Source organism: Prosopis cineraria, unplaced genomic scaffold, assembly GCF_029017545.1.
Source record: "Prosopis cineraria cultivar Desert tree isolate PC_DT_omini unplaced genomic scaffold, ASM2901754v1 PC1, whole genome shotgun sequence".
NCBI lineage: Eukaryota > Viridiplantae > Streptophyta > Magnoliopsida > Fabales > Fabaceae > Prosopis > Prosopis cineraria.
Window position 1 is genome coordinate 45,474,008 of NW_026555332.1, and position 15,015 is coordinate 45,489,022.

Genomic DNA, 15,015 nt, shown 5'->3' on the forward strand with positions numbered 1-15,015 from the left:
AATATATTCTTACATATTTTTATAATTTCACTTAATTTTAAATTCAGTTTCTGTAATTTATTTTATTTTAATTAAATTTTTATAGTTTTATCTATTATGTATATTGACCCTTAAAGATTAAAACTAATAATAAATTATTTAATTATACAAAATAAAAATACTTCTGCAGTTTGCATTTAATTTAATACTATTAGTTAAAATAAAAAAATTGATTTAATCCACTATGTATATCTTTATTATAATTTTTCACGTATAAAAAATATGTAGAAGCCAACTTAATTATATAAATTGTGTTATAAGAATTATGTAATTAATTTTAAAATCATATAATCATTTAATAAAAACATAAAAATTCTTAATTTGTTTATTTAAAGGAAAAATATAAGGATTTTAACTTCTAAGAATTAAAAAAATTAATTATTTAAATTATAAGGGCTTAATTAAAATAAAATAAATTACATTAACCTAATTTAAAATTGAGTGAAATTATAAGGACATGTAAATATGTTTTTCCTTATGTTGGGTTGTGATAAAAATAATCTATTTTTTTGAGCCAACAATCTAAATAGGTTGACAAATAGGTTTTGGTATAGTAGCATCTGATTTTATTGAAAGTTCATCTCTGTTTAAAAAATTCTTAAATTATCTAAAAAATTCTGATAACCATTCTATGTTATCGTCTCATCCCTTGATTTTAAAAATTCATTTAAATTTTCATTTGTCGTGATTTTATTGTATTAATTTTCAAGTAATTCCTTTCAAACCAGCATTAAATCGTTCATTTAAGGAACTCGAGAACAGATAATAAAGTGACGCTGACTCAATAAAGAGATGGAATGAATGACTTGGCCATCTTACATTTGATCCCCCTTTTGCTTTTAGTTCTTGTCACAGAGTTAGCGTAATAATGGTTTCAAGGGAAGCCACGGTTTGAGAAAAAAAAAAAGTTTAATTTTTTATTCAATTGGAGGTCCAAGAATGTGTTGTTCAAAGTATATGCATCACGAGAAATTAGACTAAAAATCCATTTGATTGGAGGGGGGAGAAGGAAAGGATTTTACTCTCCTTCCCTCACTTGCTTAGGAAAAGGGAAGCAAAAATTTTAAAAAAATTTCTCTTCCCTCCCCTCCCAATCTGATTGAGAGGGGAGGGGTATATTTTTATTATACAATGACCATCGTGTTCTTTTTTTAAATTATTACTCTTCATCTTTTTAAATAAGTTGAACAATAATATATTTTAATGATATATTTAATAATAATTATTATTCTATATACTTATAATTACATGTTAAAAACATTTATAATTATATTTTATTGAAAAAAATTTTAATAATATAAGCATAAAATTATTTATATATACTTATTTTCCCTCCTCTCTCCTCCTGAACCAAAGGAGATAACATTAAAACCCATCCCTCTCCTTCCCTTCCATCTCGCCTCCATTCTCCCCTCACCTCTACTTGCATTAAACACAACCTAATTAATATAAGAGCTCGTTTGGTTCGATCTAATAAGTGCCATGGCAGAATCAGTGAACGATAATGATTAAGAAAACGTTATTTAAAATAAGAAAAACGGATCAGACTTGCTAGACATGCCCAATCAGGCCTAAATCTGTTGAGTCAAAACATAAAAATCATGAAATTTTTATATATACAATGGGGCTTAAAAAGTCAGCTTTAATGGACTCAACGCCTGAACAAGTGGGTCAACGGTAACAAAAATCCTGACGACATGAGCCTTTTGAATGCTAGTTAACAGCTTAACACGGAATATTTTGGTTTGGCTTATGTGTCTCTCCTTCTGCCCTTGCCTCCAGCAAGATGTGCTTTAGACTCTCAGCTTATTGTTCTTGTCATAACCTCAGGCGCAGCCTCTAATTGAGCTTGCCCTCCACTAGGACAGTGGCTTCTTTTATCCATGTTCTTGCTCCAAAAAGGATATATCTTCCATGGATTATTATCGTTATTTCTCTCACTACTTTCCCTGCTATAGGCTCTCCCATTAGTTTTACCCTCGTTTCCTAAAACCAATAAATAATCGTTAAGCCTCTTTTTTTTGTTTTGCTTTTAATTTTACTGTCATGTCAAAATGATGTAATTGTAGAGTGTCACATTAGTGTCCTCTTTAAGACTATAATGAGCGTTACTCTAATTTCTAGAGACGGTCGACAAATCCAAAGGTACTCCAACCTGACCAACGTCAATTTGTTACCTTCTGGAATAGCAGTATCGCAAGTTCAAGTTGCAGGGGCAAGGAGGGCATACGAAACAAAAACGCCATTGATTTTCCTGGCACTAACAATTATGAAACGAGGATCATCTTATTTGGACGGCAATTAGAAGATAACAATGAACAGTCGTTGCATTTTTCAACGGCATGCATAACATAATTTTGGCGGACGGATCGTAGAAGACAAACAAAGAAATAAAAGGTTTATGCAGACCCGCAGGAATCGTCTCCCACTTGATATTTTAAGGGCCAACAGGCCAAGAACAAACACACTGTCATACACACCATAAGATGTTAATGTTATATCCGCAGAAAAAGTTTTCAAATTTCATCTCAAGACCATTAGTCATTTCATCCATCATCAATGCAAAAATCAAAATCATCAGACTGTCGGTCATCTATAACTACTGAATGAAGATGGAAACTCAACTCTGGTAGAATTTGCAGAGCCTCATCCCACCAGACTCCCTTTTTTCGAAAGCCAGAGACAAGACTTTCACAAAGAAAAAGCAACAGCCACGGCGAGTAACAGCTCATGGTTTCCACCATTTCCATCCATCGACTAGCCACAAGCCGATCAATTCACTTAGGTTGTATATGGTTAAAAGGCATCTCCCACGAAGTAGGACCAGAAAATTGTTACATAAATGCAAATTAGCAATTCTTTCTCAGGCACAAGTGAAGCAAATTAATTATTTGAACGGTAGCCAAAACAACCCTCAATCTAAGGTTCCGTGCAGTACTAATGCTTCCGCAAAACAATATATTGTTCAGGTAATCACTTCAACTGATCTTTCATAAGTTTTAAGGTTGTCAGTACAGCAAATGATTGTTAAACTTGCTCAGGTATACAAATCAACCACTAATTCACTCATCATTATATTTCCTATGGAATCAATTGGACAAGAACTCTATATTAAAAAATTATTAAACCTTGCAAAATACATTTCAAGTGAGCACTAAGGAGAATACATGATGTAGAAATCAGAAAAACCTATATAACAAAAATGTGGAAAGCAGATAACATCTCCGTGTTGGGGTTACCTGTGACAAGGCCTGTCAACTAATCTTGCAAACAAGTTCTGCAATAGAGTCATAACATAGAAAGCATCAGTTCCTTCGATTCTTTCCTAATCAGAGAAAGGCATTTTCCTGAGCCTGCTTTAAAGCCCATTTTAAAATTTTGTGGATGCGTTACCTTCCTTTTTCATGAATGACCCCTTTGCTCATTCTTCCAAGAATTTTTAGCAGCTTCAACAGAGGATTCATTGGAATCCCCATTTCCGTCCTTTGGCTTTGAGAAGAAAGGATCCCATTCATGAGGTCCTACCACATGCTGCCGCTCCTCTAACAATGCATATTTCCAGCTGTTCTCCTCAATGAAGTTGTCATTTGTATGCCCTGCAATGATATCCTTCCTTAAAGTCGAAACCTTGTCAATAACTGCCTGTACAGCAACATCGAAGGCATCTTTAAGAGTCTCCAATTTAGAGCGAGGATCGGCATATACGAGTCTTGGAATGAGACTAATGACCTCCTCCCTCATGATTTTCACCTGCTCAGAAGGTATCTGCCTTAGCCTTTCCTCTATGCTGACATTCCTCTTCCGAATATCATCCTCTGGAATAAAGACAGAATATTTGGAATAGTTCTTAGGAAGATGCCATGTATATTGTGTGTATGCTGAACCCGGATGGAAGAAGACAGGTATACAACCAGCCAACATTGAATCAAAAGCAGATCTCCTTGTGTATGAATCACCCTGGGGTTGCAGGCAGAAAAGCGAGCTCTGAAACATCTGCATTATGCTGCTTGGAGAATGGCATTTGCTTTCACCAAAGTCACATTCCAACAGCTTACCAACCTTTGACCTCTTGCATTGGTCAATTATCTGCCCCCTAATTGATTTGGGGTTGTCAGGACGTGGAGCTCCAGCAAATGAGAAAAGCCACTTCCTCTCTAATCGTCTCATTCTGTCCTGCCAAATGAACACATCAGCATCTTTTGCAGGGTGGAAGTATGTGGGATATGGAATACCAAAATCATTGGCATTCCAGGGACTGGATTCAACCACAAGCATGGACATATTCTTTGCTGCTGGTAAAAACAAAAGCTTACTACCCCAATCTGATTCTTCATCACTTAGTCTCCGGAAATCCCATGTTATTCTTCCTGCAACAAGAAAATGGTCTCTACCATTCATTATACCCCACTCTGGCCTCTTCATAAGCCAGTCAACCAACTCAAGTGATGCGGCATCTCTCATTGAAATATTATAACCCCAAAGATAACGTGCAATATCAAACCCAGCATAGAAGGGTACAAAAATTGCAGCAGCAATAGACGAATCCTTTGTCAAGCAGTCATACTGTTTCATCCGATTGTTGAATATCACATCGACAGCAAACTGATTTGTGGCGTACCATCCCGTATCTGAGAACACCCCTTCAACATTCTCCAGCGGCGGACCAAGCCCAGTATTAGTGGTAAACTTACACATATTAGTCCACAGACTTAAAGTCCTGCACTGCTTCAACATATCCTCGTTAAACTTTGAGGGAAGATCGTGCACATAAATATACCTCCCCCCACAAGGGTCACTCTTGTTTTCGGAAGTTCGCATTGCTTTTATAAATGGATAATTCTTCTCAGGGCTTTGTACCTGACGGGCATTGTCATCTTTTGGAGGCCTCTGCAACTGATGAATGCCGATATTTCTTGGAGGGGTTAGTCCTTGACTGACTTTGGCTACAGGAACTGGGGTCGATTCATGAATAACAGAAGCAGGTTCTAGTTTCGTTGACTGATCAACATTAGTACCTCCTAGCACCACAAAGTGAAAGTACAGTAGCAAAAACCAGAAAAAAGCGGACAAGGATGCCAAACAGCAAAGCCGAGAATTCTGGCCTTTTACTGCCCCTTTCTGCATTTGTCCAGGGATAACGCCCGCCAAAGGGCGGCGTCTCATTTCATTCCGACCCCAATCGAATAGTCAGCCAGTTAATCACGAAACTGATACTCTCTCGGTTACCCACAAAATAAAATCCGAACTCACACACCAAATCTTAATCAACGAGATTCAACCAAGACACAAAACCCTAGAGTAAACAGGAATGTTTAATTCTGAGTATGGGATCAGCTCCAAAGAAAAGGAACAGACTGTGGCGGCAAAACTATTTGCTAAACACAGAGGAATGAGTTGATGGGAACAGAAAGAAATGGAAATCAATAAGAACGAATCAAAAAGAGTACGTGCCCAATTAAGAATATCAAAATCAGCACGAATCACGAGGAACGGCCGAGCCTCTTCGACTAGATAAATCTCATAGGAAGCAAAATTACAGAGAGCTAACGGCTCAAAACCGGAAAACCCGCGCCGAATAAAGTGAGTGGGGGAGAGAGAGAATCAAACTACTTACGGAAAGAGTCGTTCAGCAGCAGAGAGAATTCCAGAATTTGAAGGAGCGAATTTTGCAGAGAGGCGACAGAAGAAAGGAGAAAGGGCAATAGGAGAGAGCATGTAAATTGGCTGATAGAATGCGAGAATGATGGGGGGTGCACGTTAGCAACGTGCGTGGAGGTCTGTCATCTATGTCGGTAGCCTGTGGAACTGCGACACGTGGAGAGGTGTATGACGTGTAGGGTTGATGAAAGTGAGCCCTGCCCCATGATTAGCGTCAGCATGAATTTGCAAAATAGCAACGATTCAGACCATTACATGGCCATGATTGTTTTGGCTCAAAATTAAAATAAAAATAAGAAAAGAGATTGCTTCCCTTCCATGAGGACATGTACACGTGGAACCTAAATAGTGGACTAAGCATCCCTCACTGCGGCATCGGGGGTGCTTTTTTCTTCGTATTTGTATTTATCAACACTTCAGAATAAAAGAGCCAAATTTTCATTGAAATTTTTCTTGGACAAACAAAACTTTTATTGGAATTTGTGTATAATTTTACATATTTTTATTTTTTCTGCTTGATGGATATAGTAAGAATAGCCTTGTTGTCGTTATATGACACTAATAATTACTCTCATCATTTAAAAATATAAAATATTTTTTAAAAAATTAAATATTTAAAAATATAAAATAATTTTAATCTTTTAAAATATAATTATTATTTTTTTAAAAAATACTTATTGATAATAACTTTATTATAAAGTATTTAATAGGTATAAATATAAAAAAATAAAATTAGTTGAAAAGTATGTAACTATTTTATTAAAAGATGAGATTCGGTTAAAAATGTTTTATATTTTTGAACAGAGAGAGTAGCATGTTATTTCAGAAATGTTATAAAATGATAGTATTTTTTATTATTTTAAGAAATACTTTTAAATTTCCAACAATTTGATAACGGAAAGAATACTTCTAGTAAAAATGAAACTAAAAATATTTTTCAATCATTTAACGTGAATTCAATGTTGAACCTCCATCTCTTTCAAAGTAGAAATATTATAGTTGAAGCTAAAGCATCATGTCTCTCAAAAGTAGAAATATTATAGTTTAGGCTAAAATATATTTTTAATTTTTTAATTTATATAAAATTTTAATTTAATTTTTTAATTTTATAAAGTATCTTTTTAATCTTTTAATCTTAATATATTTAGTTTCAAATGATTATTTTTCCTTTAATCCTAATAAATGTTAACATTTAAAAATATTTTATGAATATTTAAAAGTTTATTGTAAAATTTTTCTATGATGAAATTAATGGTGTTAAAATTATAAAACTGAAAAAATAATTTATTAAATTAAGAAATTAAAATAAAATTGTATCTAAAGTTTAAAAGCTAACCTTTAAGCTTTACTCTTTCTGATCATATTTATAAATCATTTTTACTAATTTCATTGATACCAAGGTAATAAAAGTATAATAAATAAAATTTAATTAAATTATAAATATAAGCACATAACCTTTAAAAAGTAAATAAACTATATAATATTATTTTTTTATTTCTCTCTCTCTTATTTTTTGAGGATAATTTAGATATTTTATTTAAAATAAAATATTATTATTAATTTAATAATTTATAAAATAAATTATTTTTTTAGAGGTGACTAATAAAGTAAACTGAAGGCAACAGTGGCATAAAAAATAATTAAAATTGGGACAGTGATAGGCGTCAAAATTGGTCTGGAAGAAGCCAACATACGCTGAGGCATATATAAAGTGGACCACTAGCATTAAAAAATATGGTACAAATGCACGTTGATTTGCCACTTAAACTTTATTATCATTATCAGCAATTATAAGCAATATTAGCAAGTGGTTTATTTAAGCAAAGCACATTGCCACCCTTTTTTGCGGATTTAGATCCATTAAATTAAATTAAATTCAAACATTAACATTACAGTGGTCATATTAATATATTTTCATTCATGGTCACACTACTGTTCTACCATTCCAATGACAATATCTATGTTACCTAACATTATTTTAAAAATCAGACCAAATTAAATGGGCATATCAGTTAGGTTGTCAATATGAGCCATTAACAGCTCAATTTGACTCAAAAAACTATTTTTATAATTAAACTAGGTGGGATCAAAATTAAGCTGAAAATCGGAACGGTTTTTAAAAAAACCAAATAGTTTAAAACATAATATCAAAAAAGCTTACAAAAAGTTAGAAAAAAATTCAAAAATTAACACATACACACAAAATATGATTTGAAATTATTTTTTTAAGAAAATATTAACAACTACAAATGCAAATGCAAATAATTTGTAATATACTCATACCTAATTTAACTAAGATCTAACTATATTTGAAAAGTTATAAAATTATAAAATTTATAATATTATTAATTTATGATTATATTGTGTTATTTTATTAACAACTAGACATATTTTAAGATTCACTGGCCTTTCTGTTTCAATACCCTATCTAGCTTTTAAAACATTGCCAGCATTATTTGAACCCTTAAAAAAATGACTCATATCAATATTTTACCATGGTACCGACGCTGCGAGTACATACTCGTAAATTTAATGAGGTGTAGTTTGGCCCTGTTCGATCAGATAATAATGATAAAAATTCTGGTTGAGGAAACCAGCAGAAAGAGAAAAACTAAGAAAGCAAAAAGAAGTAGTAGGTAAAGCCAAGAACCAGGCCTTGAGATGTTGTTGGTTATGTTGGTTCGTCCATCCACCTTGAGATCGTCAAAGTACAACCTAATTCCTGGCTCCGTCATCTTCACTTGGCTGCCATGCAACACCGAATTGGACACACCCTGAACATTACTGTTTATATAAATGTTGATGCAGCAGCAATCTTTTGGTTCACCTTTGAAGCTTCTCTGGTACACTCGCATTGATGCTCCAACGTTGTTTCCATCCAAGTTGATGTACTCATCAGATGAGCCATGCTTGCCATTCGAGTCCATGTCTCGTTCCTTAATTTCTCTCGAGTGCCAGATTCAGCTACATCTAATGTTGCTGCTATTTGATCATGTTCTTGGGTTGTTTTGTTCTTCATTCATAGGAGGCATGCTGATTTCTCAGTGAGGCTTTCTTAATTAATTAGAGTTTATATATACTAGATCTGTCGGTTGCCTCCAGATGAAGAAAACCTGTCATGCCAGTGGAATGGCTTGAAGGGCACTCAAAGCGGACACAACTTTGAGCAGTGAAATGACTTAAAACACCAAACTGGCTAGATAAAATTACAACTCTGAGCAATCAACTCAGATATATGCATGCCACCTAATGGCACATAAATGAATGCACATCAACAACTTTATGTTTAGGTCATAAACAAATTTTTTTCTGCTAAACTTATGAGTCAAGACAGATTGATATGTGACTTGAGCAGTAGTACTTTTTCCCCCACTGGAAATCACTTTCCAGAGGCGTAATAAACACTGCATCCCTAGGTATGTAAAATATTGAGTTCTGCCTGCATTTACAGAAGTTTACATCTTCTCAACTATTCTCTCTTCCTCAACGTCTCTTAGTATTTTGACGAGCTATTATTTGACAATTATAAAGAGATGAAAACAAAAACTATGATTCAAACATTTTAAAGATCTCAGGAACACCCAGCTCATAAATATTTCCCGTGCTAGTTCCATCTTCTTTGAACGCTGAAACAAGTGCTACAGTGACATCAACAACATATACATGCTGGATTCTAGGATAGCTGCGTTTGTCAGAAAAGATATACCCACACATGAATTGATATGCCAAAAGAAAGATCCACGAGCATGACATTTTTGTAAAAAGAGAAAGATTTGCAATTCCCCTAACTTCTTTCAAGATTTACTATACCCTTTTTGGTGCCTCCCCAATCACAATCAATGGAAGAAAGCTATACTTTTTGCACAGTGAGCCCATCATTTCAAAATTTGATCTTCTGTACTAATTATGATAGCAGCTTTCATTATTGTGGACTGTACAGGTACATGTCAAGAACTGAGGCTTTAATTCTGGTAGCAAGGCTGCATAGCCTAAAATTTACCCAGATTTTACATTTCAACAGAAAATGAACACAGATATCCTCATGGAAGCCATAATGTATTCATAATTAGACATCAGCTTTATGTTGTCCATCAGCACTAGAACAGCTGCAAATCTACTTTCTGTAGAAATTTTAACAAGTTGCAGTAATTTATGTCACAATATTCCCTTACCCAACAATATCCAGGAGATTCTAAGGAAATCCAGGATATTGAAGAGTTAGCAGTGGTACACAACGATGCGCAAGAGAATTAAATACACTCTATTAACATGTAAGATATTTGGCTTCCTTCCTTATCAATCAGGAGAATTCGCCTTTATGTCAAAAAACCAAAGCCTCAGCCATTCCATCTTAGAAAATTAAAAGCAAGATAGTCAATATATATATAGCACAATGGCCTTCTTTGTTCATCTTTAATTGGCAGAAATTGTAAACTGATCTATTGACTTACAATAATTCCATCAAGATCTCTTCCTCAGCTGCAGCTTTGGCTTTTAGCATCCTCGACGGAGTTGATGGAGATGCCCCTACACAAAGAGACGTAAATAATAAATCTCATGACAGATGATAAGTCCATGTATGCTCCTAGGCAATCTGCATCCCCTCAGATTAACATTTAGATAATAGAGTATCGGATCAAATTAGATTACTGATGCGCACAAAATTATAAAACACACAAGTGTATGGATCCAATGTGGTAGAGCGAATCAAGATTGTCTCGCAAGAAACTAAATAAAAGAAATTGGACACAACTGAAAGTTGTTTTCGTTTCAATTAAGTTATCCGATCAAAGGTAAAATTTTTGTTAAATTTAAAAATAAAAATAAAATAAAATAAAATAAGATAAAAGGTAAATTCAAGATAAGATTAATAATTAAAGAGCTCCCTAAGAATTATGATCCCTTTTTATACTTTGCAATTTAATTTATCCTAATTATCACATTCTAATTTAACTTTAAAATTAATGATTTAAATTAGATTATGCATCCATCAATTACAAAACCCATAATCTAATTATACTATGATTTCTCAAACAAATCTTGATTCAATTCTATACAAGCCTTAAAAGATTATCTAGGGCTCTTAAGTATTTTTCTATCTCAAGCACAAATTAGATTAAATCTAATCTTAAGTTGCTTCATATGTAACATCCCAATTTAAATTTTAATAGTTAATTTGGGTTAATATAAATTTTGAAAAATATTTAGAGGTAAGCAAATTAGTAGAAAATGATTATTAAATTTAATTTAGGATATAATTCTAAATTAAAATAAAAAAATTAAAAAAAATTAATTAATTAAAAAATAAATAAATAAAATATTATTAAATTATTATTATTATTATAAAAGAAAGAAAGAGAAAAGGTATGAGAAAGAGGAAGGAAAGAAGGAAGAAAACGTGAGCGCTTTTGGTGCAATGATTATGTATATAATAATAAAAAAAGGGAGAGAGAGGAAAGAAGAAATAATAAAAAAAGCTGTGAGACCCACTTAATTTTTATAAAAACTCACCCGTTTCCTTCATTTCTTCATTCTTTCCTTCGTGCGCGAGCTGAGGCAGAGTGAGCGTGAGTCGCCGGTGCAGGAGATCTGAATTTTTAAGGTAAGAATTTTTAATAGGATATTTAGGGTGTGATTTTAAGCTTTTCAAGACTAAGTAAGTATTCTAAAAAATTTTCTTAAGCATCCTTCCTCTTTGATTTCTGATTTTATAGTGGTAAAAAATTTAAGATCTGGAAGAGGGATGAATTTATGTTGAATAAATATGATTTTTGAGGTTGTTAGTAGTATAATAAATATTCTAGAGTATAAATTTATTGGTGATCTTTGAATTTATGGCTTATGGATCAAATTTTAAACTAGATCTGAAAATATATGTTGATTTATTGAGGTTTAGATGATTATTTGGGATGAGAAATGAATTATTATGGCTATAGGATTATGATTCTAAGCTAGAGACTCAATTTTTAATTTTTGAATATTTTAGGTATGAATTTATAAATTAAAAAGAAAATTTTGATAATAGAAATTAGTTTAGAAGTTAATTTTTAGATTATTAATGTTTATTGATAATTAAAAGAGGAGTTAAAAATTTTACTTAATAGTATTGACTCTAGATTTGTATTAAGATTGAGATTAAGAATTATGTTATTTTTAATTCTATTATTAAAATTATTTTATTAGTTTTAAAAATTGAAACTAATATTTATAAATAATATGTTATTTGTAGATTGTATTATTGGTGAAGATTGTGGTGGGAGAGAAATTATAAGAAATAATTTATTAAAAAAGCCACGTGGTAACCATGCTTTTAATTTGTGATTAGTGTTACTTCATATTAATTGGGTAATTATTGAGAAAATTATAAATTTTGTAATATTGTATAATTGTGGAATATTATTATGAATTTGTTTGATTATTGTGGGAGGTGTTGGTAGACTTGCTATTATTGTTGTATTTATGTGCCACGTGATACGCCCCTATTGGAGCTCAATAGGTGGCTTGTAATGGCTCGAGCTAATCTACTTTTGGCCGGGTAATTTAGCACCGAGTGAGGACTACGGCTCGAGGCTAATGGAGGGATATAAAGATGATTGTTTGTGTGTATTGTAATATTTCTTATATTTGTTGGAATTATATTATTTTTAATTCTCACTTAGTAAGCACACACTTAACTGTTTGTATACATTATCATAAATTGGTATTGGTTACTGGAACTTTTGAGTCTCATTATGTGGTTAACAATTTTCAGGAGAAGAGCCACGAGTGACACGTGAAGGAGTCTCAGAGGCTTAGTGGCATAGATCCACTATCTCTTTTGGGTATTTAATTTATGATTTATAATGTGTTATATTGTCAATATTAGGGCTTTTTGTTTATTGTCAATTATATGAATATATAAATGTAATCATGCCTTTCAAACTATTTCTATTTTTGGTATACTTTGGATGACTGTAATTTTAATATTTAATTTACTTTAGATTGGTTAAAATGGCATGATTATGACGCCAAATAACTGGCTTGTGTTGAAAATTGATTAAATTATTTATTTTACTTGTTGGGAGTATAAGGATGGACAAATGTGATTTAGTTTACTTGTTGAAAGTATAAGGATGGATAAATGTGATTTAGCCTAGTGGCATGTGGGAGGTAAAAATTTATCTGAAATGTTATATTATGTAAGTTGAAGCCAATTATAAAATATTTTATATTAAAATTATTAATATAAAAATATGTTGGGTGGCTGTAACCCAATTGGTTGAGTTAAATTATTTAAAAAAAAATTTGATGTGTTACATCATACACAATCTATTTGAAATTCCCTCTTGTCAAAGGCAAAAACCAAAATCCAAACATGTTAAAATTGGCCATTAGAGTAGTATGAGAACAAAAATAAAACTTATTATGCATTAAAGCATTCATCAAAATTGATGACAAGAAAAACATATATCTACAAATTATTAAATCTTCATAGAATCCCTAAAGATAAAAGAAATCTAGCCATTCATAGCTCTAAGTATGCAAAACAATTCAAAAACAATACAAAGAATCAAAGACATAGAGTAGAAGAGAAAAAAAAAAAAAATCTCCAAAGGATGCTCCATGATGACTCTTAAATCTCTAATCTAGCCTCCAAATACTTGATTGATGCCTCAAAATTACTTTCATAGTTTCAGTTATAAATTTCGACACTCTTAGAAGTCTATTAGGGTTTTATTTATAATTTTTTGCATCTTTTTGGCCTTTAAGTTCTATTTTATCTCATATGATTTTATAAGATATTGTTTAATTTCGCATTTGGATTCAAAAAAACTAGCCACAATCTCGTGCGTTGCACAGGTAGGCAAATTTAATAAGATACAAATGATAGTGTAGTTTAAAAAAATAACCATAATGTGTGGCACCTAATTAGAAAAAAAATGACGTCGAACTTAACAATAGTTACTGTATGTGAAAAATGCTTTGATAAGAAAGTCAAGCATTTGTTAACAAAGTTCACTGCATACGTCTGCGTACGGTCGTATCCTTCAGTCTCATGTCGGCGTGGGGTCGAATGATGAGTAAGCCATCTCCGCAATCTCCTCCGTGCATGGTCGAGTGTCGAGTCTCAAAATGTCCACACGCAGTCAACCTTTCTTCATGCATTCTCCATGCAAGGAAGAGATTCAAGGTGAGGATTTCTTCGTGCTTAGTTATGTCCAAGCGGGGAAGACTTTTCTTCATCACTTGCTCGCAAGCAGGCAACTCTTTTTGGGCTTATCTTATTTTCGCTCTTTTTTTCCTAAAAATGCTGAAAACTCACAAAGTGAGATATTTTTTCCAAATTTCTGTCAATTTACACATTGATTAGTGAATGAAAGAGCAGAAAATATATATTAATTTATGTAAAATACCAACTTATCAATTACTTGTTATACAATCGACAAATAGTACCGAGAGAACAATCGAGGTAACATCGAAGCATGCAACCAGAAACTTTAGCGCGGACGCATAATCAATTCAAGCCAGGGTTTGTAAAGTTCCTGATTGACTTAATATGTATGAACTAAATCTCACAATTGTTGTAAGCCTCAAAATCAAGACTGAAATCTATTTCAAGATAACACCTGGAGCTTGCAAGAGGCTCCAGAGTCCATATAAACAGTTTTAAACAGTCACATTTAATCCAGGCCTCTAGATCATTACTGAACCCAGTGTAGTGATAAAGCTTTAACTTAGCTGCATAATTATTTTTGAAGACTTTATTTCACATAGGTTTACATATTCTTTTACATAACCATAGCTTTTTAAATGATAAGATATCATTTCCTACAGACATCATACGCACAGACATGGAAGTATTTGGTGCATGTGATGTGAGTATAGGAAAAAAATTGAAAAATATGTTGATGATAAATTTAGATGTTAACAGCCAGTACATGATATGGCATGAGACTGATGTAAAGGAATGTACAGCTGCAAGTTTCCTAGCCAGGTGATGGGTTCACTTCTTCAAAGCTGTAGTTTCTTGTCTCATACCAGAAGCCTTAGACAGTGCCAGGAGCCCAGGATGAATACATGACAATCACATTTTCTAACTCTTTTGAAACATTCAAGGAGCAGAATCACATGAGAAGATTCATACTAACAAGTTTAATAACAACGTTAGTCTATGCCATCACTGCTTTAGTTGAATTTTCACCTATCGGGTTGTATTTCATAGGCACAATCTATTAGTCACTGTAAGATTAGCATAAACAGCAGATGGAAAAAATGCATGAAATTAGCACCACTTATTCATCCATTCAAACCATAAAGGAGTGGGGATCATGATCTCAC

At 32.6% G+C, this 15,015-nt stretch overlaps 2 protein-coding genes across 3 annotated transcripts; both read right to left on the reverse strand.

The window, feature by feature from the left end:
- Window positions 1–2,502: 2,502 nt before the first annotated feature.
- LOC129286929 (xyloglucan galactosyltransferase MUR3-like) lies at window positions 2,503–5,972 on the reverse strand. 2 transcript variants are annotated; one of them, XM_054923044.1, is made up of 3 exons: window positions 3,433–5,972; window positions 3,279–3,316; window positions 2,503–2,985 (listed from the first exon to the last, which is right to left on the reverse strand). In XM_054923044.1, the coding sequence occupies exon 1, from the start codon at window positions 5,200–5,202 to the stop codon at window positions 3,442–3,444; it is 1,761 nt and encodes a 586-aa protein (XP_054779019.1). In that variant the 5' UTR covers window positions 5,203–5,972; the 3' UTR covers window positions 2,503–2,985; window positions 3,279–3,316; window positions 3,433–3,441. The 2 variants fall into 2 exon arrangements, with proteins under 2 accessions (XP_054779019.1, XP_054779011.1); XM_054923036.1 differs by lacking the exon at window positions 2,503–2,985 and having other exon boundaries at window positions 3,001–3,316; window positions 3,433–5,969.
- A 2,283-nt stretch (window positions 5,973–8,255) lies between these two features.
- Window positions 8,256–8,624, reverse strand: LOC129302012 (uncharacterized). Its single transcript, XM_054940678.1, has one exon. The coding sequence runs from the start codon at window positions 8,622–8,624 to the stop codon at window positions 8,256–8,258; it is 369 nt and encodes a 122-aa protein (XP_054796653.1).
- Window positions 8,625–15,015: the final 6,391 nt, after the last annotated feature.

What these genes read in the sequence shown, in the direction of transcription:
- LOC129286929 (XM_054923044.1), bottom strand. Translation starts at nt 5,202, where the DNA reads ATGAGACGCCGCCCTTTGGCGGGCGTTATCCCTGGACAAATGCAGAAA.
- LOC129302012 (XM_054940678.1), bottom strand. Translation starts at nt 8,624, where the DNA reads ATGGACTCGAATGGCAAGCATGGCTCATCTGATGAGTACATCAACTTG.